Below are 23,849 nucleotides of genomic sequence, written 5' to 3'. Positions count from 1 at the left end.
CTCAGCATGTGCTGGAGCTCATTAAACAAATGTTTTGTTGTCATCCTTCGTTCCTCGTTTCATTTCCTTCCTCTTTTCTTCACTCACCTTCTTCTGCAGTTTTTAACACTTATGCACTGAAATGTGGCCAAAAAGCAGATTCTCACTAACAGTAAACGTACTTATACTGTAGTGGAAGCTGTGCTGCTCGCTGCGTTGGTAGAGGTGGTAGTTTTCCTGTGGCAGCAGCAGTGGCCTATATGAAGCTGTAGCTGGTTCTCTAGGCTGTTTTTACATCACAGTTCTTCTGTGAAACATGGTCCAATTAGTTTTGAAACATTCAGCTCAGTTTGAGCAGAAGGCAAAATCGAAGCTCGAGACCTGGCAGAGCATCACCAGAGGACAAGGACAGGTCAATGGGTTCCACCTGCAAAAGACAACGATTCCAGTCCCAACTCTAGGCAGCCTGTTACGTGTTTCGACCATTCAACCATTTCCTTAGTTTAATGTTTTCTGAAGGAGCTCTACTCCTTTCCTACACTGAAGAAGTACTGCAGAAATCACACTGTGACATTTGAAGTTTCCATGTACAACACAAAGAACATTAGTGAGGTCAGAGAATGACAAATGGGATTGGGCCAAATATATTACTGCATTTGTTTGTCCAGATACTTCTGAGCATCTAAAAATGCTCCTCCTACATGATTTACACACCATTTTTGACCAAACCCTTCGATTTTAGCACCCCTCGATTATTTCACATCAAATCTGCTGTGGGGGCAGTTTCAGAACTAATACGACTATTTCATACATTGTTAAATACAAATATTCTAAATGGTTCGCTTCATCTTTCGAGTGATTCCTTTAAGTCCAGTGTTGCTCTTCACGTGTCCTCCAGCTGGTTTTGTTTGTGGTACAGTTTGGGGACATCCAAACTTTGTCAAACCCTCTGAAAGACCTGTACCTAGTTAATTTTACACTAACCTTTAGGTGCAACATGAAAAGAGTTTATTTTTGTCATTGCTTCCAGGGGTTTTTCTAATAATGGCTGGTGATTCATTAAACATGGCCTGAATGAGATTAAGCAGCTGCAGTAAATGGATAAATGGATAAAACACAAACTAAGATCAAAGATGTGGATATATAGCTATGGGAATGTTTTACCCAGGTTTTTCTAAAAATCACCTACAAAATCCTGTTTAATAACTAACATTTCTGCCCTTTTAAAGACTGAGACCCTTGATATTGACTAATATTAAGCATTTATCAATTTAATTGTTCTAGAGTTTGGGGTATTTTAAATAAAATGTTTGAGTTGTTTCAAAATCATATGCTCATATGGACACAGATTGGGAAACATCTTAAAACAAGTGAATGCTCTGATTTTGTGGGAATTTATCACATATGAAAAGCTGTTACACTGCACATATACTGTATCATACAGCCAACTCTGATCCACTAATAAAAATTTGACATTTATTTTGCCTTCGGTCTTATTTACACAGTTTGGCCCATTGCAATATTATGTATATTCATTTACAAAAATGTCTTCAGCTCAGTTTTACGAAAACTGTTTAAAAATGTGCATAATTTGTATAATTGTTATAGTATAATAGTTTACACATCGTATATTTACAGTACAGTGTGGTATCCAAAGGAAGCTTTGTACAATTTACAGTTCATTGTTGATCTGTCCCTGTGTTTCCTCTTCAGTAAACTTTGGACCTAAAGAAGAAAACAAAAAGGTAAAAAACATCTGAATTTCCAAACAGAAGAAAAATTAAAGATTAAAACAGATGATGCAGACTAAACCCGGAGGACTGCGTCACCTGGAGAAGGCCGATATCGCGAGGATTCCGAGCAGGAACTCAAGGCTGTAGAAGCAGAGCAGGATGGCACTGAGTAGGAACTCCAGCCGCAGGACAAAGGTCTGCAGCAGTAGGTAGTAAACAGCCAGTGCTGCACAGGGAAACAGGATGAAGAGCGACACACACAAGGCCAGAGAGCGCTCACACAGGTTCCCCTTCCAACCTGAATCCACATACACAGCACACAGATAAGTTTCTGTTCTCTTTCAGGTGATGGTGTTCCTGCCTTGTTTCTCAGGGCTAAAACTTATCAAAGGTCTCAAAGTAGGAAATGAGTCCTAACTGACTAAACTTGTGTGAGACACACATGGAACAAATCTGCAATAGACTTGTACATTGATATCAACAGCCTCTGAGTTGATACTTTTACTTTTAGTGGAATATTTTTAAGCAAAGTCCTACACTTTAACTTAAGTACTGCATTTCTTTACATCTGCCACCTGTGGCTGATCAACATCAAGCTAATCAACAACCAAATGATTTCAGTTGCTTAACTGTGAAGCTTTTTTTATCATATGATGGGAAAGTGAGTATCTTAATTTTACATTTTTACATGAAATCTTTGCGTGAATTTTTGCATTTCTTTTGAAATCTTACATATATGAGACTTAAACAATTAACTGGGAAACATCATTGGCAGGAATATTGTTAATATAAATGATAAAAAGTTCAAAAACTGTCATTGGTAAGTAAAAAAACAGAGGTTGTTGTCGTGGACATTAAAATACATTTTAAAAATATTTAAAAAACAGCAGCTAATATTATTTACACAGGGTGGCGGACTTCTAACCTTCATCTCCATTCAGCAGTGTTCAGTTACTAACTGAACAGGAGACTGGTGAGGTGACAGGTGCGTGATTCTGTTTATTACCTGTCTAAATGTACATTTGGTGTCTCACTTACCATAAAAGATCCTAAGGATCTCCAGACCAAGGAAGATGATCAGCAGCACCAAATCCAAAACCAGATTATCAGATGGGTAAGGGAGTGCAATTCCTGCACAAATGTAAGAAACATTGAACCACAAATTATTTTAAAATAATATGAGGTGAAACTTGTTTACAGTGACAGCAGTGATATTCTGTTTGTTGACCCAAAAACAGTCACATTATTTAGTGATGCGCCAGTAGTCAGAAGTTTCTCATAATAATAATAATACAATAAGATCTTGTAATAACTGATCAAATAATTTTTTTGCCGCTGTAGTTTAGTGCCTAACACAGCTTCAAATGACTAATAATCATGCAATTCGGTGGTAATACGTCTAGTTACATACCTTTATAGATGAACATGAGAACCTCTGCCAGGTAGAAAGCTGCAAAGTACCAGATGTTCAAGTAGAAGAGGACCTGCAGAGGAGTGGAAGAAAGCTGAGGACAACATGGTTGAGGAAACAGCCTGACAAATATATTTCATCACAATTCAACATTTATTCCAGCCTACCCTGCACACTAGCTATTGTTTGTTTCTATATGTATCTATTTCTGCTTGCATATTTCCTTTAGTTATCATTTTTACATCATTTTTTGTATGTTTACTGTCTTGATTTAACTTTAATCCTGTTTTTGCTGAACTGGCTCTAAACTTCTGTTTTCATGAACGCATAGTACTTATTGGTACAATGTGTGAGTACAATGAGAGCAACAGCAAACCCGGTTAAGATTCCTTATATGCAGTAAACCACTTTGGCAATAAATAAATCTAAGCTGATTCTGACTCTAGTTTTCATGTGAAGGATACAATGTGTTGACTCCCTGCAGAGAAACACAAAAGAGAAAATACAGCTGTTAGAGTTAAAGTCAGAATTGGTAGATGTGGTTTTAAATGTGAGGCTTATACGTTATTATATGGGATACATTTAGTGATGACTTAAACACTGATTGACTAGAAGTGAAAAAGGCCACGATAAAACAGCCCCAGTGCTCCATAACATCCAGAACTGTGGGCAGTTGGAACAGTAGCACTAACAACGACGGCATTCAGTGATTCTAGCAGCAGAAGCTGCCACAATAGTAGTAATAAGGATCCTTGTTATCGAATATAGATATTGTTCTAAAAGCTTTAATAACCTGAAAAAATGCACTGTAAGATGCTTTCTTCTGTGATAACCAGGTGTATTAACTTTTATTAATGTTCAGCAACATTTAGCAGTTTAACTTAGTTAACGTTAGCTAACTACCTAAACAACTAAGAGCGAGGTCAATTATAAGCTAATAGGAAACTTAACAAAATACTGACAAGATGTAATTGTCATCTTCTTTGCTTAGTACTTATGTTTCGTGCCTAAATAAATAAACATGAATATATGTTAATACCAACGATATAAACCGATAGAATTATTTAGCACAAACGTTACTCACCAGGCGCCATATTTGATTGCCATGGAAACAGCTTGGAGGAAGTACTTCTTCCTCCTCGTTCATATTAAACAGCAACGGTGCTGACTTTCTGCCCCCTTCAGGTTGTATATGAAAATACATACACCTCTTCTTGATACTGGTGGATGCAAAAAAGTAAATTTATTCAAGTAATCTTTTGAAGTAAAATATTCTCAATGCTTTGAGTCCCTGAATTTATTATGTATATATGTTTAGCTCGCACAGTAGTGGGTATCTGCCAGTATTGTCAAGAACCTTAGTTCACTACTAACTGCACTTCTTGAATCAATGTAGTAGAGTAAGATGTACAATATTTCCCAACAAAGTATATAACAGCTGGAAACGAACTGTTTTAACACACATAGTTTCACAGTAACCATCACTAATATCACACTTATGCTAAGCATCCACCGCGGACGGCTGAGCGGTGATAAAACGACGTGACGTCAGTACTACGATTTAAGAACTTCTTTACCCAGAATGCTCCTGCGGAGCTCTGATTGGACACCAAAAAACGAGAGTTTACGTGGCATTGCTTTGGCCGCGCAGGCTCAGTCGAGTGCTGTCCCGGTAGGATCATGGTGTCTGTCAAAATGCAGTCGTGTGTGTGGTCACTTTTATTTCTGAATGTTTTCTATAGTTTCGTCTCCTCTTTGTACTTTCACATCGGAGAGACCGAGAAGAAATGTTTCATAGAGGAAATCCCGGACGAAACAATGATTATTGGTGAGTGTCAGCAGTGAAAGTAAGCTTCCGGCTAATGCTAACTGCTAGCTCCTTAAGTTTAACTTTAGCTAGTTAGCTAATCTGCTAAATGAGCTAAAGTTATAGTTTTGTTTTCTCGTTAGAATCCAATAAACGCATTTTATTTTATTTTATTTCTGCCTAATTATCAGAAGTATCACTGTCTACTATAGTCTTATAAGTCTCAATCAAAAATGCTAAATACCATAGCTTTAAAACCTTCACGTTTATTTAAGGAGTATAACGAAACAGCTGTGCAGGAAACTTGCAACGTACATTTACTCAAACATTTTACTGTAATGATAATTACTGTAGTTTTGTGGCACTTGTACGTTAAATACGTGTTTGGAAATGATCTCAGATCTTTGGGTTCCTTATAAATCATGTTGAGTTTCTCGTCTTGTTAACGACTGGAATCTCACACTTTTCTGGAATCTGATCATCCTGTTTAAGCCATTTTAGACAGAGTAATAATTATTTTACATTATTTTACCAGTAAGTTTGTCCTTTGTAAACACAGCAGCTTTTTTTATTCAACTCCAAGCAAGCCAATATTAGATGTCAGAAACACCCTGTATACTTCTTTCCCCACAATATTGCAGATAAACAGAGCATTGTAAAACTTTTGCTATATTTGCACATTTACAACCTGATTTTTGAATCAAACACAGTTGTTTTTACGACCATGAATTATTATGGTCACAGATTTAGTTTCTTGAAAGCAATGTGTTTATGTGAAAAGTAGGAGAAACCAGGAGAATGTCAAGGACTACTCCACTATGCAGCTCGATAGTAGGCAGTGGTAACAAGTTAGGTTTGGACCAAGATTATAGTCAGAACACACTGTAAAAATGCCTGTGGCCCTTCTCAGATGGAAGCCTGATCAAAACTTTAAACCTGTTCACCCACAGCCTCCTGAACTACCTTTCCCCTTGTGTGCTGTCACTGAGTTGAAAAGTCATCCTTTTGTCACTGCCTCTTGCGGCAGCATAAAGGAGCATGATCCATGACCACACATAGCTGGTATTGTTCTTTTTATACTAGATAGATTGGTGCCATTTTAGGATAATAATCCCACCTTTAAATGGCAGAGGAAAAAGGAGCTTTTAGACAAGATAATATGTTGGAGCTTTAAGTCCATTATCTGAATATGTCACTAATATGATTATTAGTATTATAATGAAACATTATACCAGAGAGGGAACAAAAACCTGCACATTTACAAAACTCTGCACTTGACCCAACCATTTCCCTTTCCACCTCCATCAAAAGCACATAGATTATAGGATAACTAATGTATTAATACTAACCGGTCTATTTTTGACAGAGCTTGGACAGAAAAGGGGAACACTTGCTTTGAAGTGATGAATCTCACTCTTAATCCAACTACTGGCTCCTGTGATATAGTTTTCAATCTTAACAATAAGATTCCATCCGCCTAAGGTGAGCCATCTTTATACTGCTTTGTAAAATTGACTTAAGTACATCCCTCTCTGCAGGAAACTATCGGACTCAGCTGTACGACAAACAGACAGAAGAGTATCTGCCAGCCACTCAGGGCCTGGGCATGTTTGTGGAAGTCAAAGACCCTGATGACAAGGTAAACCCAAACATGAGCATCAGCAGAGGTATAAGAATTTATCATTGCCAACGAGATTTAACCAGTTTTTGTGTTCCGTGTGTGTTTCCTGCAGGTGATTCTGTCGCGTCAGTATGGCTCAGAGGGAAGGTTCACCTTCACATCGCACACGCCTGGAGAACATCAGATCTGTCTGCACTCCAACTCCTCCAAGTTTGCCCTTTTTGCTGGAGGCATGCTGGTGAGGAGGAGCATTCAAGCAGCCCTTTGCACTGCTTTATTTCTGAATATTTAGATCCACAGACATTACAGCTGCGTCCAATTGTATATCATTCACATCTTTAGACATTTCACACGGTATGGTAAGATACCTGGGCTTTAAAAGTTAGCACTTTGATTATTTTGTTTGTTCCTGTCTCTGTAACAGGATCTCAGCTTGCCCGAAGCCAGTTTACTTTTTTAAACAGTGATGTCTAAATGTCTGATAAATACGTTGGTGCACTTCATCAGTTGCTTCTGATATGTTGCAGAGAGTTCACTTGGACATCCAGGTGGGGGAACACGCCAACAACTATGCTGAGATTGCTGCAAAAGACAAACTGACAGAGCTGCAGCTGAGAGTAAGGCAGCTGGTGGAGCAGGTGGACCAGATCCAGAAGGAGCAAAACTACCAGAGGGTCAGTTAGTGCCTGTGTTTTAGGTCCTATAGTTTTTTATTATTTTATTTACATAACCGTTTCATGGAACTACAGTTAAAAGCAGCGATTGTTGTGATGAGCACAGTAGCTGTTTTCTTTCTGTCGGCACATCACTATGAATACACTCTATACTGTTGTCACTGCTGTATCCAAGTAAAGAGGATGTTTAGGTTGTCACTAAAAGTTACTGTGCACCCTTTCCTCCCTCAGTACCGTGAGGAGCGTTTCCGTCAGACCAGCGAGAGCACCAACCAGCGAGTCCTTTGGTGGTCTATTGTCCAGACCCTCATACTGGTGGCCATTGGCATCTGGCAGATGAGACATCTAAAGAGCTTCTTTGAGGCCAAGAAACTGGTGTAACTTTGGAGAATTTCTTTCTTCTTCTTCTTTTTTTTTTTCTTTTTTTTTTTTTTTTTGGAGTGTGTGAACATGTTCGTTTGTTGCCGTACTGAGTGTTGGCAGACGTTGCTGCGGTCTTGAGACAGGATGCAGATTCAGCTTGAAAACAACATCTTTATTATTAATCTTCTTATTGTTTTTCCTCACTAGCCCTGTTTCTAATGAGGCCCTCACATTGCAGCAGATTGTCACAGAACATGTGAAAACTCTTGCATTCAGATCTGCAACATCATAATACATCAACTAAGCCAGTCTGCATCCAGCAGGCAGTTAGTTGTTTATTACAGTTGTTTTTAATCAGTTCCCCCCTTTTTTCATAACTGGCTAGAATAGATGTTGTTCAGTCTTACACAACAGATTTGATGTCAGGTTTACATAAAATATGAATTTGAAGCTGTTAAGTTTTATCTTTCCATCTGAAATGTGGTGAAAAATAATCTAGGGTTGATGTGTAAACAAGTTTGTGCATCATTCATCATGAGATCTGCTGATTTCCATCTGAAGTCAATAAAACAGTTAAATTTCACCTGTAATAAATTACTGAGATTTTGGCAGCAACAGTTATTTTGCAAAGTTCAATTTTATTAATTGATACTTTCAGAAAAGTGGCACATTCTTTACACAATTAGGTAAGTGTTTGTGTGAATGGAGGATAACAGTAATCAGTCTGCAACAGCAACTTTATTCATGTTATTGCTACTTTTGTGGCAGGATATTTGAATTTTTATCATAATTTCTGAAAATTTCTGACTTTATATTGACAATATAATATTTTTATTTTTTCACTGTGACAATTTCCTTACATTCTTGCCCTAAAATATATCAGTAAAATGCCACAATCACCAGAGACTGAGACCTAACCATCATATCAAAAAGTAGATATGTGAAATTCCTGGAGAACAAAAAAAATATTCTATGGATATGACATCCTATGTTGTAAAGTGTGGGAATTAGATGATTCGTGTTCTAAATAAGGTAGGATGCTTGTGTTTTCACTGCAGTAAAGTCAGTTTGAGGCTGTGTTTCAGTGCACTCTGTATGAACACAACAGGATGTCACGCAGGGAAGGGATGGGGCAGGTATTTCAAGAGCACCAAGGTGGACTGATGCTCTGTTTGGAGAGGCGCCTTTCACAGTACATGAAGTCTGTGAAAATAGGCACAGCCCACTCTGCACATCCAAATCCTACTCTGCCAGACCTCAAGTCTGTCTGTTAACCATATGCCACTGTCTTGAATTCTGCAGCTTCCAGACAGTGTCTCACCCTCCTGGATGTAACTGTGGGGGTTCTATAGCAAACAAACCTCATGGTTTATTAGAAGGAGAATTAAATGCTCTTTAAATGTGCTGTTACTCAGAGAGATTGGATACAATTGACCATTTAACATACAGTCTTTTCCAAGCGAAACTTGAAATCAGATGCATCATAAATAATGCATAGCCTTCTTATGTTTGAGTTTTTTGGTGCAGAATTTTCTGTATTTGTGGAAATTTTAGTCGAAAGAAATGTTTTCAGCTGTCAGATGCAGTTTGAATTGAGCCTTTGTTTTATTTTTTTCAGCCTGGCTCAGTCAAATCCAACTAAACAGTTTGTTACTGTTCACATTTGAGTGAATGTAAGTTTTTATAGTGTCCGAACCGAATGTGTTTTTCTGTTCATCTGACTCTGGCTTGGTAATACAGAGTTTCTGTTAAACTTATCTTAATAGCTTTTACTTTGTTAAGTTTGATACTGCCAGACAGCCTCCTCACTGATTTTTGTGTAAATTCGAACTAAAAGCTTTTCATTTTCCAAACTCAGTCCTTGAAAAAAGTTTCTGCTGACAATTGTGATATTAATTTCAATGTTTTAAAAGCTAAATTGATGAGTAGAAAATGTGCTTCACTCAAAGATTTTTCAGTTGATTGATGCAGAACACCAAAAATACAAAAAAGTCTTGAAAAGCTCAATAGTATTCTGATGCTAAGTATTTACCTGCCACATTGTTTATTAAATTACAAAAAGTAATGGTTGGTTTCAAATCAGAATCTGAGCAGTGAAAAGACCATCATTCATGCCGTTTTTTTGTTTTTGTTTTTGTTTTAACTTCTATCTTGCATTGATGTGATCTTGTTCTGCTTTTTTATTTTCTGGTGGTTTGTGTTAAATAGTTTCTCTTTCTTGGCTTTAAATTGTAATCATTTATTTGATGTTTTAAGTTGGAAGAGGGACTTGAATTTATTTAAATTTTTTAGAGAGATTTTGTGAAATCTGTCTAAAATTGCACTCTAAATAGAGATTTGTCACATTTAATTTAGCTTATTATTCTGGTCTCCACTGCCATGTAAAAAGCATTTAAATTTGGGCTGTAATATTTTTATTTTGAGGGAAAATAGGGAAATAAGTTGGAGAGAACTGTGACTGCAAAAAAGTAATAAAAATGATCTGGAGAGTGGAGAGTCTCGTGTTTGGTTTGGTTTGTTTCTTCTTTATGTTCAAAAGTAAAATACCAAATCCACAATTTGAAATTTCTGATTCAGTGACACATTTACCATCATTTGTCTTTGTATGAATTTACAGTGAAACTAAAATGAAAAAGTGTCAAGTGCGCATCCTCAGCTTTAATATAGCAACAGATGGAATTTTATGTGTAAACAGTTTTAGGTGCTCAAAAGTACTTTTGTTCATATGATTTATAAATATGACACTAAAAAATGGAGGAAAGGGGAGTGAAGTTATGGTGGAAAGTCGGCATGATAGTGAAAATGGAAGAACAGAGGAAAACTAAAGGATTAAATGGAAGGGATGAACAGAAGCAAGGAAAAGAGGATGGAAGTAGCAATAGTAAAAGAACGTATGCTTCTTAATCTAACTAACCTTACAATACCAAAAATAAAGGAAACCCTGGTTTGCTCAGTCGATGACAGGACAGTATGGAAGAAAATATGATTGAGGTAAGAATGAAAAGGGAAAGAAGGACTAGGAGGCAAGAATGGAAGAAAGGATGAAACGAAAGAGGAGTGGGGGATGAGAAACTTGAAGAGATTTATACTGAACTATATCTCTATCCTAAAAAAAGACACTAGGAACCTTTAATATCGACTTACTCTGTTCCCTTTCGGACTTATATTTAGGTTGGACCGCACTACAATCAGCGTCTGCTTGATATTTTCCGGCGTGAAATTTTAGCGAAATATTTAATTAGTCACTCGTGCTATTATTTTTACTTTTCGGCTGATTCGAAGCTTTAATGGAGACTCTGTGTTGGACCGTGTCGGGGTAGACAAATGGAATAAACACTAAAATGTTGTAGTGTGAACCCGGAGCAGCGGAGTGTTCGAACCGCTACATGCTACGTGTACAGTAACGAGTAACTCGAGGAAGCTAACGGCGTACACTCAGAAATCCAGAATAAAGCGGTTATAAATATGGATTTTAACTTTTTACTCCACTGAGCAAATGGTTACAGGCTGTAAAACGAACCCATCGGGGGTTTGTGTGGTGTTAGCACAGAGTTAGCATGGAGGACAGTGTGGACGAAAGGATGGACCAGTGAGACAAACTGCACAACATCAGAACTCCTGTTGCTGCAGCTTTTATGTGTGTTTGTCGGTGTTTGAACCTCCATAACTGGACTGTGAAGATGATGTATTCATCCAGGAGAAAGCCTGTTCTTTACTTCAAAGAGGAGAGAAGGTAAGACGCCGATTTGCAGGTTTGGCGGGGATTTAAACGCACTGATTCCAGTTCCAGTTCCCACAAACGAACACTGAGCGTTAGTGCTTTTTTGTGGGAACGTTAGTTATGTGCTTCTTTGTGATATATTTGTAGGTTTTTGTGAATGTTCTGCATTTTTTTTTGTTGTTGTTTTTGTTTTGAGTGTTTTGGGACTTGTCCTCATTATCGTTTTGTCTCTTTGTCTCAGTCTCAGGTCCATTAGTGTCATTTGTAGTATTGCTGCCTGTTTTGCTCGTTTTTGACATTTTGCGTCTCTTTATGGTTGATTTGTGTCTCTCTGTAATTGTCACATAGGCAACACACAGGCTACACAGTAAAAATGTGAAGTTTTTGAGGTAACACTTTGTTTTTGGCCTCTTAAAGAAATGCGACTTCTACAGTTCCTCATCCAGAAGAGAAGTGAGTAGTGGCTTCATGTTTCGATCAGTGGTTCCCAAACTGTGGTCCAGGGACATTGGCAGGTCATTACACAACAGTTTGTTCCTGCGGGGCCCTACATGATGTATAGTTTTATAATGCTTACAGAAATCCCAAAGTGTACATATCTGTGTATACAGTGATTCCAATTTCCTCTTGAAACATTTATTTAGGTTTTGGATTTTGAAGAATCATGTGGGTTCACTGAAGAGCTGCAACAAGAAAATGCATTATATTGTACATACTTTGGGTTCATTTTCATCTGCTGAAGGAAGTTAAACATAAAAAGTGAAACATTAAGCTTGGTGTCACAAACACTGAGTAAGAATAAGAAGGGCTTGATATAGTGTGAAAAATAATGAGACGTCAGCGTTGTTGAGGTTTGTCAAGCTGCCAGGAGACACAAGCTTACTTTTAATGAGAATCTGATTGCTTGGTTCTACAGATACAAGTCACTTGCTAGCGAAAGAACGGAAGTTTGGGAACCTCTGGTGTAGACTGTTGGTGGCTTTGTTTAATGACCTAATGACCAGCTGTGTTCCATGAAGGACTGGAGTGCAGAGTAACACAAAGCACTTTTGTTTTGATGCATGGCAGTCTGCATGATTCTGCTGGATTTGTCTTTATGTTAGCGTAGAGTGTTTGACCGTCAACGCCTTTATTCAAATGACCATCGGCCAAACGTGATATTTCACACCTGTTCCACAGAAGCTGGAAAAATGTTAGTTAAAGACGAAGAGGGTCATGTGATGAAGCTTGAAACTTGTTTTGCAACCTGTTAAAAAATAAGTGACAGTGGCGTGTTTGATTAGGAGATGATGTCTGACGCCTTTTGGGCGTAGGCTTCATCAGGCTTAAGGAGCAGCATTAACAGTGGATTCATCCTATTTGATTGTTCCTCAGTTGTTGCTCTGTTTGTCTTGGAGGATGAGGATACACAACACCCTTTTTCATAGGAGGCATTTCGAAGATTGACATGTTCTTATTGCATTTTTGATGCATTAAACCGCTTCAAAACCATAATCCAATAACACGGCTGTTTTATAACAAAGTAGACAAAGAGGATGTAAAGAGTTTAAGGCCCTTTGTTACCATTAAAAGTTGTGGATTTGTAATTGTTACTTATTGAGTTCAGACATGTTTTACAGAACTAACTTTTTTAAGCACAGTGTGAGACAGTGCATATCTCATTTTAGATGTGATGATAAAATGGACACGCTCTCATAGGTCAAAATGATTTTCCTGCTACAATGCTGCATGTTGGTGTTTTGTTTTGTGAATTTGTTACCTAATAAACTAAACCAGAGAAATAAAACTAGGAAACTAGCTTTGTCGAGTTGTTTAGTAGAATTGTTTCGGCTAAAGACAAACCCTGTCCTCTCTTCCTGTTGCATGTGTTTGCAGGTTTCTGTCTGGTAAATGTACGATCTACAAGCTGTTCGGCCTCTGCATGGTGCTGGTGCTGGTCTCTCTGCTCTGGCTGCAACTCAGCTGTTCAGTTGAAATGTCCTCTGCTGTGCATGATGACAGACGTGTCAACAAGCAGCAGCAGCCGCCCTGCCCCGACAGTCAGGCGTCAGCAGTGGACGACCCGTCCTGGGGTCCTCACAAACTGGCTCTCGTTGTCCCCTTTAGAGAGCGCTTTGAGGAGCTGCTGGTGTTTGTTCCTTTCATGCACACATTTCTCAACAAGAAGAAGATCCGCCACAAGATTCTCATCATCAACCAGGTGGATCACTACAGGTGAATACTTTCAGCCACAGAAGGAGAGATTTATGTAACCTCGGCTTTCTGTTTAATAAAAACATGCCCTGAGATCCTTAATGATGCAAATCAAATGAATCTGCAGAGGAGCCATATTTTCAAAATAAAATGAATTACTATTTAAAAAAGAGTAGTTGAATTACATTTCACTTCACAGAGATAAGTTAATTATTTGTTCATCTGTTAAAACTCATTCAAAGTGGTACATTTTTAAATAACCTATTAACCTTGTTATCTGCATTGTGGAGTTTATTTCCAGATGTTGCAACAGTTTTTCATTCCAGGAGAAATTAAATGTTCCAAAATGTTTATATTACATGTCCTGTCATATCCTGTTGTCTGTTTACAGGAAGGCTTAAACATTTTAGTCACATTATTTGGACCCAAATGTCTGGACTTGCAAGTCTTCAAACGGTGAATGGTCTGCAGTTATATAGCACTTTTCTACCTATTGGCACTCAAAGTGTTTTACACTGCTTCATTGATTCACTGATTCACACTCACACTCACACACACTCACACACTGATGGGGGAGCTGCTATGCAGCTGGCCAACACTCACTGGGAGCAACTAAGTTGGGTTCAGTGTCTTGCTCAAGGACACTTCGACATGTGACCGGAGGAGGTGGGGAACAGATCAGCAACTGGGGGATTGGTGGATTTTTTTCAATTAAATTTTTATTTTGCAGGGAAACCTAGGAAGTGTTGGATGAACAGCGTGTCTGTCCTGCCTCATTTAGAATCTTTTTTGTAGTCACTGAGGAGACAATTATTTCACATACAAGTTTCATACATACAAGTAGGCTGGGATTTGATCCAATAGACTTCTGCATCCCGGCTTGATGCTCTACTCGCTGAGCTGCCAGACCGCGAAAAGGGAACACAGCTAGTCTCCTTGTAGTGATATGTACTTGTAGAGATTTAGAAGCTGGGGACTTCTTGGTGTCTAAGATCTCAGCATTTGTTGCATTTGTGCCTAAAAAAAACAGTTTCTTTGCAGAAAAAGCAGACATATGCTAACTGTATGTGTGACTGACTGCCAAAGACCCGGTTCACAAGTCCAGACGGTTGGCTGCTTCTCGGTGCATTCTGACATACAGATACAAATTAACTGGTAGTTTCTGGCCTCTGGTGAATCTGTTGTAGTAAATTTAGACTACAATAGTCAGCTTTTCCTCCATTTCCTCCATCAGATTTAATCGAGCATCTCTGATCAATGTGGGTTATGTGGAGAGTGGTAATGACACAGACTACCTGGCCATGCATGATGTGGATCTGCTGCCCCTGAATGAGGCTCTGGACTATGGTTTCCCAGAGGAAGGACCTTTCCATGTGGCCTCACCTGAGCTGCACCCCCTCTACCACTACAAGACCTATGTAGGAGGAATCCTGCTGCTCACCAAGAGACATTACCACATGGTACGAAGCTGCTTAACACTGGGTTAACTGGTTTGGGGTCTGAGGGTTTGGATAATTGACAAATTGATTATATTGTACGTCACTATGGCATTTTTATTGACCAGACAGCCAACTCATGCAAATAGATTTCAAGTGATACCAAAGTTTGTAAAGAAATAGCTTCCTGTTTGCTGTGAACCCATGGATATACAGACGCTCATCGCTGGAATATTATGATGCTGAAGAAAACTCGGGCTTTAGGACAAGTCATAAAGTTTGTTCCTAACTTTGAGAAAATTTGTGGAAAATTGGCAAATGTGTCTTGTATGTGTCACCAAAGAATCTGTGTGGTGGTACCAGTGGTTCCTGCAGAGGACCATTGTCTCTTCCAGAGACACTGATGTAATGATTTAAATTGTCCACCAGATGAAGCTGTACACCTGGTTAAACATGGTGTAGAAAGTGCTTCATATCTGTCGTGTCTTATTTCTTTTGTGTGTCTTTCTTAGTGTAATGGCATGTCAAACCGATTCTGGGGTTGGGGCCGAGAAGATGATGAGTTCTACAGAAGATTGAGAAAAGCTGAGTTACAGGTAAAACTGTCATTCATTCATTCATTATCCAACAAAAACTGACATCAATGAACTTGTTTCTACCAGTTTATGAAATATGTTAATTTAGCAGATAGTTTAATTATCATTCATGTTTTTATCTTGAACAGGTTCTGAGAGCATATTAAAAGTCAGCAATATTTCTAGGTCAGAAACTAAACTGAAGCTATTCAGTATCATTGACGATGTTGACTCCTTAGTACAAAGCTCGGATCTTCTTGAGTTTCCTCTGCTGAAGCTAACATTCAGATGATAGTGTCAGGGGTCAGAGGGTTAATCTGGGCAATGAGGGGCTTTGTCAGTCACACAATGGCTGAACTGAAGGTTTCTAAGAAGACATGGAATAAATGGATGAGTCTAAAGAAAACGAGTAACCGTCTTCATAAACTGCAAATTTCTGTCACTTCTGCACAACTTTTAAACAAATGTTTAGTCTGCACTGTTTTTTGCAAAACATCGCAACATGCATCCCATTTTTTGATAAGTCGTGTATTTTAGCCCCTGCAGAATGTTGAAGGGACTGGTTCATACTGTAAGTCCTCAATCAGTTTCTACTGGCTGCTTATGGAAGGAAATTAAGATCAGTATTTGGGTTTTGTTTTCTTTGCAGCTGTTCAGACCAAGTGGAATTACTACAGGATATAAAACCTTTCACCACATCCATGACCCAGCCTGGAGGAAAAGGGACCAGAAGAGGGTGGCTGCTCAGAAACAGGTACGAGGATTCATCTGTTACAGGGTTTTTACACTTGGTTTAAAGTAGCCAAAGTGTTTGGCCTCTCATCAAACTGGAGTTCTAGGGTTTTTTTATGTCATAGTGGAATTGGCTGTTTAAGTCAATCGTTTTTTTATGCTGGGTTCAGACTAAAATCAGTGATATCAGTGTTTTTTCAACACTCCCTTATGAAACTGTGTGTGCATCATGACGAGCTGAAGTACCCGAGGTTTATTTGGATGTTGTTAAACCCTGTTTAAGACCAGTGGGGCAGCACTGAACGACTCACTCAATCACTCCAGCAACGATAGAGGAAATTAAAAAAAAAAAAAAAAAGAACATATCAAGCTTGTCCACAGCTACCCTCACATACCGGTCTGCTCCTGACAGCTCCCAGCCGCTTGGGGAACCTGGAGCTCCTCTGCAGTTCAGTAGAGAAAGGAGAGATTCCTAAGTTAGGATGTTGATAAAATGTTGTGAATTTTTATTTTGAAACACTTAATGGTAAAAATGTGGGTCAGCAATCTCCAGTATCCTTTTAATTAATATGTGTACTAAAGTGAGAAATTCCTCCCCTCCTCCCTCTTGATTCCTCCCCCCTGTAGGAACAGTTTAAGGTGGACCCAGAGGGGGGTCTCAATAACCTTCATTACCAGGTGGAGTCCAGACAGGAAATGAAAATCAGTGGTGCTCCCTGCACCGTCATCAACACCAAATTGGATTGCGACCAGAACCAGACGCCCTGGTGTGTTCTGGCATAGAGGACGGGATCCGGGTCAATTCTGATGGGGGTCCTGTTTGTCCTCCAAGAGGCTTCAGTAACATTTACCCACACAGATTCCAGGGAAAAGTGCTGGTCGTGGTTCTAGTTTTTGCCCAGGGACTTAATTTTTCTGAAAGCTGGTGTTTGATTGATGGCACCGATGGATCTGAAACTAAATGTGGCTGCACTCGCTAGAGCAAACGCATTTATTGAACACAACGCAACGAACCGGGGCAGTGTAGCTCAGTTGGGAAGACAGCCTTCCACGGACCACAGGGTCAAGGATTCGATTCCTTGTTGCTTGCATGGCAGTGTCTGCCATCAGTAGTGTGAATGAGAAGCAACATTGTAAAGCGCTTTGGATAGAAGTGCTGTTAAAGTGGCCATTTAAGCTGGAGTTTACGTTGTGTAGGGAAAAACTACATTTCCTTCTTCTCCCAGGTACATCTCAAAAATCCAACGTAAAGTTTATAATTTTACAGTGGATTTAAACCTGATAATGTCAGAAACAGAACTTTCATTTTCTCACTTACATGGTGACTGGTGTTTTCCTCTTTGACTGAACTCGCCTGAAAACTGTCAGACTTCAAACCTCATTGCAGTGGATCAGGACGACCTATTACATGGCTTTTCCCCTGAACCAAACCAAACTGAAACAGATACGTGTGGCCAAACCTGAGCTGTTCTCAGTCGATTCTTTGTTTTCTGGTACTCGCTGACATGGTGTGAATGCAAACGTGGCCTCTATCTTTTTTTTAATTTGTTTTACTCTGGGCTTGTGCAAATGGAGCGGAGATGAAAGGGAGGAGGCAGCCAATGAAACATGTTTCATCATCTATCAAGTACATCTGCTAAATATGCATCATGCTCTAATGTCAGAGAGTTTATTTTACCTTTTTATCCATGTTGGAGAAAAATCTGAAGGATCCCTCAATACACAATTAGGCAATTTTATGACAACTAAGGTCAAAAGCATCTTGTTATGGATTTATTTTCCAGCTGGTGCTATTAAAAATGGGGTGAAGTCTAACCTTGGCTTAAAACGCTTATTTGATGGGGAAGGTGTTACATTTTATTAGGGTCATCCTTCCTTTATGGATGGATGAATGAATGAATTCATCACCAAATACAATGGTAGATTCATTTGGAATTGTGTTGTTTTTTTGTTTAGTTTTTATGGCTGCATCTCCTAATGTAACAGTTACCAGATCTATTTCTCATGCTTGGTAACAACTGTTGGAAGATGTGGATTTGTAAATTGGAAATGACGTCCTAAAGCATAAAACTTCGCCTAGTTTTGTTTTTGGGGAATACTTCATTTTTTAAATTTCTTCAGAGTAAACTGAGCCACACTGGTCTGAACTGAACTGTACCACATCATGACTCTCACATGTGATTGTAGCAGCAGCGTCCTCACTGTTTGACATGAAAATTAATTCCTTATATTAATGCCATAGTATCTAACTTCGGTAAAATGCAAAGAGCTGAGCACAAATGTTAACTGCAAGTAGATGTGAGGGACCTGAAGCAGGGAGCTAGAAACTGGAGCAGACAACGAGCTCTTTATACAATGATGGCTTTTCTTTTCAACATTTTACCAAGTTCTTTAGGGTGAAAACCTAAGCCACAATTTATAGTTAAGGTACGTTTTTATTTTTATTTTTATTTTTTTAATGCATATGCTTTAATGTTGAAAACCCCGCATAATTCACTGTCCCATAACTGGCATAAAACAGGCTTTTATTCTGAAAGTCCGCCTTATTTAAAAACATTGGTGAGCTTCTACTTTGAAAATCCAACATATTTCAGTGCCCCTCAGCTTTAAATTTGTTATTGACCTCGTCATAAAAGCTGCTCATTTGTTACACCTGCAGACAGTATTCAGGGCAACCTTTTCCCACATTAAGAGCCTAGATTTGTAAATAGATTTGTTTTTAATTTCAATGATTAAAAGTCAGGTTTCTATGAAACAACAAACACAAATATCTTTGTTGTTTGTTGAGGTTTTACTTTACTTTTTGCTATAGATCTGCAGCATTTTGACTTGAAAATCACCAAGAGATGCTAAATCCATTTTTTGTTTTTTAACTGTCAGTATAAATGTGTCCATTGAATTTGTGGCTAATGGTTTTCTGTTACAGCCTTTTTCTTTTGTATGCAGAGGCCTGCTGACACTGTCTTTGCTGTTGTGAGCTGCTTTCAATTTACAAAGACATGGTACGATGTGTGTGTACAATATTCAGTATTTATATAAATCTGAGTCTATGAAAATGTCTTTGTGGCTTGTTTCTTCTTTTACATCGGTCATCATTGGGATGTGTGTATGTTCATGTTCGCATAGGGAGAACTCTTAAGGTCCCCCCCCCCTTTTTTTTGAACTAGTGGTAAGAGACTATAAATCCTACAAGTGTTTCACTGCTTTAAACTATAAAAGCAAGAATACTTTCATAGTTTTACACCTTCACAGGAGAGAAAAATATCCCATATGCAACAAATGCTATTAAAGGAGGCTTGAACATAAGGGGTGGAGATAAGTGATGGATCAGCGGTTAGTGGAACCACAAACAGTTTGAAGCAGCAGGTTTTTACAGCCTGTCACCCTGCTTCTCCTAATGAGCCACTGTGGGTCTGCTAATGAAAGATCTCTAATAAAATCTGAAACGGCCACTTTCTGATACCAATTACAAAGGATTTGGAGGTAAACAGTAAACGTATAAACGTATATTCTGTACTAAGGCTTTAGTGAATGTTTTCATGCAGCTGTCTCCCAGAACATGGTGGTCAAACTTTCCATTGGAGAGTTTTCATACTGGCAGCGATGAAGAAGAACAGTCTTAATTGTCATTGAGCGCACAAATATTACCATGAAATTCTTTCTCTGCCTTTAACCCATGTCTCTGAGGGGAGCAGTGGGCAGCCACTGGGGGGCCCAGGGAGCTAGTGCTGAGAGCCTCACTCAGGGACACAACTAGTGGGATTTGAACCCGCATCTTCTGCATCCAATGCTGCTGCTCTACCCTTTAAGCACTAAAGTGAATCAGAGGCTTTTCATCAGGCTCTTTCGCTGGCAGGGGATTTTTCTCAGATTCAACCGTGTCGGCCCTGACAGAGGGTCCGCGTTGTGCCGACGGAGCAGGAAACACCAGCTGAGCACCTGTCAGGTACAGCATGTTAAATCTGCATGGATGAGATCAGCTGTTCAGCTTAATGGATTGGTCCACGAGAAGAGAAGCATCTCATCGGAACATTGCAATATGAGAATGTTTTCACTGAAGACAGAAGCCAGCTCTGTACCACAGCACGTTGTTCACAGATTGTGTCTGTGGGCCCATATTCCACTTTTTTGGAATGATTTCCTCTAAAATGGTTGACAACTTGAGGTGAAGAGGTTCTTCCTTTGCTGTGGGTCACACAGTGATGTGGACACTGAGGCTAAGCCCTCATCCCTCATAAATTAACAGCAACAACTCAAGCAGTTGTGTGCAAATTGTGAGTGTGTGTGTGTGTGTGTGTATATTTATATATATGTGTGTGTGTGTGTGTGTGTGTGTGTGTGTGTGTATATCTGAGAAGTAGGTCCGTGTCTTGCTGTTGTGCAGCATTTTCTTCACTATCTGACCCGTTTTCAGATGCTCTGCTCTGCGATGACTGGTTGGACCTGGCGTGACAAACATTTCCACATGAGTGAGGCCATTTTCACACACGTTTGCTCCTTTCTCACCCTTAATCTAACATTGTTTTCCTGTTTACCAGCTGTTTTCTGCCTCCGATCAGCAGCAGCTTGTGTTTCCCTGCATCCTGATGGTGTCTCGTTTCCGGCAGATACAAAGCAGCTCTGATGGTGCGGTTTGGGTGTTGGGGGATGAGCCAAAAGACAATGTCAGAGACAAAGAGAGGATGGGCTGAATCTACACCTTTCCCCCCCCTCAGAGCTGTTCCCCCCCCACCCCCCACCCCCCCCCCGGGTGCAATTTTCACCTTTTTGTTGGAGGTGATTTCGATGGGGAAAAAACACCTCTCTGCTGCCACAAATAGACAGCAGCAGTAAGCCTGCACTGCAGCTTTGTGCTAATTTTTTAATTCCCCACATGGTGATGACAATTTTTTTTTATCTTGCCGCTAATATAAATAATGGAAATTGTATAGTAATAAGCCACAGAGCAGGGTCACGTGTATGTATAGTCGCTGAGGGCTCGGGAACAGATGTGATGCCAACACTTAATTTTCAGCCTTTGTTAATGAATGTGGAGGATTATGCTTCTATTATGGAGCAATTAGCAAAAAATCAAAGACAAACTGGAGAGATGAGAGCATGCAGTCACATTCACCACATGACTAATAAAACACTGAGGGACCAGACCGAGTCACAACACAGGCAAATGTCTCCTCTCTTGGTTTCTCCTGTCGAAACAGATGCACATCTTAACTATCTGCACAGGCAGCTGCTTCAGTGTTTGGTTCTTGCTTTGTAGAATTTATTTTATGGTTTTGAGTAGAATCCGTCATCTGACAGATGTTTGCACCTTGTCAACAAATGTTTTCTTGCTCGTTTGGTCTTTATTACACTTTTCTGTCTGACTGCAGTTGGGTGCAATTTAACTGGAAGGGGATGCAAAGGTAACCGCTGCACTCTCGTTTAGTACAAATGTTCTTTTGTCATCTGAAGTAACCTCAAGGGTCAAGGGGAAAAAGTTGTAGTTTATGGTGCAAATGTTTCTTAAAAAATTAACATAAATTAATTTCTGATAAATTAACAATTGTAATTGTGCATTCATTGTTTTTGTCATTTCAAAATGAGGAGATACAAACTTTTTCACCCAACTGTATTGTATTAGTCTTTAAATTCTATGAGAGCAGAAGCTCATTGTTAGTTTCAGTCCAAACATTGCATCACACAGTAAGATGGCTGAATGTGAAAGCCGTCTGTCATAAGGCTCTGACTCTCAGTTTACCTTTGGAAACTCGGGGAACCACAAGGTCTGCAATCTGAGATCGAAGTGGTCTGTGCTGAAGCTTCTTGTGCATCACAAAAAAACTTCTTTAAGAAAACCATCAGCTGATCATATCAGTTTCAGAATCTCCTAAATAAAGATTTTATTCAGTGAATCAATCAGATCAACTTGCTGTGTCAGTGACTGACACAGCAAGTTGATGTATCGACGACCTGATAATATAATGTTGGTTATGCAAAGGCTTAAACGATGTGAGGAAGTCATGGTTCTTCTCAAGGAGCTCAAACCTGTTACAAAGTGAAAACCACACAGCAACAATAATAACTTTGAGGATTATTGAAGTTCAGTCGCATCTCACTCTTAGCACGTAACTGCAGTGTTGACTCTTCTCATTCTACAGGTGTTTTTAGAAATTGAGCGACAGCTCAGCATCATGAATAAAGTCCTAATTATAACTACAATATATAGATTCTGTAGATCGATATAGATATAGAATCCAAAGTGTAACACCAACCTGAAAAAGTCTTAAATTGCACTTTTTGCAACAGAATCTCCTGTGTTAATATTAATTACAGTATCATGAATGTGCACAGTAACGACCAAATATGATCAGTTTCTTTTTTATAATATACAGCATATGACCGTGTGTGTGTCGGCATCCGTCCACCTACAGATGGTCAGACTCTCACTCGTCTGTCACACTCTGATTGGCTGCTTCGCCGCTGCTGCTGGAAGCTGCTGAACCGAACCTGACAGACATTTCACAGGGAAAAACACACAGAGGCTGCAGAGCATAAACAGGCTGTGGTGGAAAGTTACTGTATTATACTACTGCTCCACTACATTTTAGAAACTACTGGACTTTTTACATTTACAGTAACTGACAGGCTTAGCTGGTAAAATTCACAGAAGGTTTTACATAACAATCATGATTTATAAAGACAAAACTGTGATTTTTAAATTGGGTCATTTTTCCACACATCTTAGGACATTTGTCCAATCATTCATAGCTACTACATTAATGGTACATGTTCCTGATTATACTATATGTAATTTGTGCCTGACCTTTTATTTAGAACTAAAAAGTTCTTATTACTAGAACTTTTACTTTAAAGGGCATTTTTCTCTGTTAAACTGTGAACACACACATTTAATGCACTGTTCTTCCACAAGCGGCGTTTTCTGATCCACTTTGCTGTATGAGTGTGTCACCACTGGGGGGCGCTGTGTAGTTTGTTAGCGGCTGACAACCAGAGGCCTCGGCTTCACACGCTGTTCAGCACATGAGCTCTGTTTTTTCTGGAGCCACAGCTTTAAAGATGTTCATCATGTGGTTGGGAATATGAATAAAGACAAACATGACATTAAATAAAATATAAACAACAGGCATCAGGATTTTAGCAGAATACAAACACACAGGAAACTCAAATGTTAATGCATTTTACCTCAAAGGTAAATTAATTTAGGGTTGAACAATAATCTTAATTATTTCAAACCAATGAAACCATCAGCAGCAACATACTGAGCAGTTCACAATAAATCAGAAACTGTATATTTATATTATTATTTAATCATAAAATTCAAAATAAACTTTTAAAAAGATAAAGATAAAAAAAGACTTTAAGGTAAAGAATATGAAATTCTATTTAAAAAAATCAGTACTTTATTAAAAATGACAAGGGGGAAAAATGCTCATGTAATGTTTTCTCATTTCATAATCATTTCCTGGAAAACATTGATATGATTTGTTTCTCATTATGATGTGTAAGTACATATGAATGTATTTTTATTTGTAAAAAGATTTTTACTATGCAAAGAGTTTTTATAGCAGCTCTAAATCATCATAACTGCGGAAACAGATGTTTTT

At 38.9% G+C, this 23,849-nt stretch overlaps 3 protein-coding genes across 4 annotated transcripts; 2 read left to right on the top strand and 1 right to left on the bottom strand.

Annotated features, from left to right (window-relative positions):
- Positions 1 to 1,435: 1,435 nt before the first annotated feature.
- Positions 1,436 to 4,229, bottom strand: tmem216 (transmembrane protein 216). 2 transcript variants are annotated; one of them, XM_067518138.1, is made up of 5 exons: positions 4,208 to 4,229; positions 3,124 to 3,601; positions 2,751 to 2,843; positions 1,809 to 2,010; positions 1,436 to 1,704 (listed from the first exon to the last, which is right to left on the bottom strand). In XM_067518138.1, exons 2-5 carry the CDS (start codon positions 3,137 to 3,139, stop codon positions 1,689 to 1,691), a joined length of 327 nt encoding a protein of 108 aa, XP_067374239.1. In that variant the 5' UTR covers positions 3,140 to 3,601; positions 4,208 to 4,229; the 3' UTR covers positions 1,436 to 1,688. The 2 variants fall into 2 exon arrangements, with proteins under 2 accessions (XP_067374239.1, XP_067374240.1); XM_067518139.1 differs by lacking the exon at positions 4,208 to 4,229 and having other exon boundaries at positions 3,124 to 3,217; positions 3,588 to 3,596.
- A 536-nt stretch (positions 4,230 to 4,765) lies between these two features.
- On the top strand, positions 4,766 to 10,084 carry tmed9 (transmembrane p24 trafficking protein 9). The gene is made up of 5 exons (XM_067518941.1): positions 4,766 to 4,951; positions 6,469 to 6,569; positions 6,664 to 6,789; positions 7,079 to 7,225; positions 7,457 to 10,084. Exons 1-5 carry the CDS (start codon positions 4,804 to 4,806, stop codon positions 7,604 to 7,606), a joined length of 672 nt encoding a protein of 223 aa, XP_067375042.1. The 5' UTR covers positions 4,766 to 4,803; the 3' UTR covers positions 7,607 to 10,084.
- A 675-nt stretch (positions 10,085 to 10,759) lies between these two features.
- On the top strand, positions 10,760 to 18,718 carry b4galt7 (xylosylprotein beta 1,4-galactosyltransferase, polypeptide 7 (galactosyltransferase I)). The gene is made up of 6 exons (XM_067519165.1): positions 10,760 to 11,321; positions 13,185 to 13,523; positions 14,737 to 14,962; positions 15,451 to 15,534; positions 16,163 to 16,267; positions 16,873 to 18,718. The coding sequence occupies exons 1-6, from the start codon at positions 11,224 to 11,226 to the stop codon at positions 17,026 to 17,028; spliced, it is 1,008 nt and encodes a 335-aa protein (XP_067375266.1). The 5' UTR covers positions 10,760 to 11,223; the 3' UTR covers positions 17,029 to 18,718.
- The last annotated feature ends 5,131 nt before the right edge of the window (positions 18,719 to 23,849 follow it).

The sequence above is a fragment of the Channa argus genome, chromosome 10 (genome assembly GCF_033026475.1).
Source record: "Channa argus isolate prfri chromosome 10, Channa argus male v1.0, whole genome shotgun sequence".
Taxonomy (NCBI): Eukaryota; Metazoa; Chordata; class Actinopteri; order Anabantiformes; family Channidae; genus Channa; species Channa argus.
The sequence above is the reverse complement of the archived record's forward strand: the minus strand, read 5'-3'. Positions and strand labels throughout refer to the sequence as shown.

Excerpts from the sequence above, each read along its gene's own strand:
- tmem216 (XM_067518138.1), bottom strand. Across the intron at positions 2,011-2,750 it reads GATCCTTAGGATCTTTTATG|GTTGGAAGGGGAACCTGTGT; the intron begins GTAAGTGAGACA and ends ATGTGGATTCAG.
- tmed9 (XM_067518941.1), top strand. The coding sequence starts at position 4,804 with ATGGTGTCTGTCAAAATGCAGTCGTGTGTGTGGTCACTTTTATTTCTG. Across the intron at positions 4,952-6,468 it reads GGACGAAACAATGATTATTG|GAAACTATCGGACTCAGCTG; the intron begins GTGAGTGTCAGC and ends CCCTCTCTGCAG. Across the intron at positions 7,226-7,456 it reads AGGAGCAAAACTACCAGAGG|TACCGTGAGGAGCGTTTCCG; the intron begins GTCAGTTAGTGC and ends TTCCTCCCTCAG.
- b4galt7 (XM_067519165.1), top strand. The coding sequence starts at position 11,224 with ATGTGTGTTTGTCGGTGTTTGAACCTCCATAACTGGACTGTGAAGATG. Across the intron at positions 14,963-15,450 it reads CCAAGAGACATTACCACATG|TGTAATGGCATGTCAAACCG; the intron begins GTACGAAGCTGC and ends TGTCTTTCTTAG. Across the intron at positions 15,535-16,162 it reads TGAGAAAAGCTGAGTTACAG|CTGTTCAGACCAAGTGGAAT; the intron begins GTAAAACTGTCA and ends TTTTCTTTGCAG.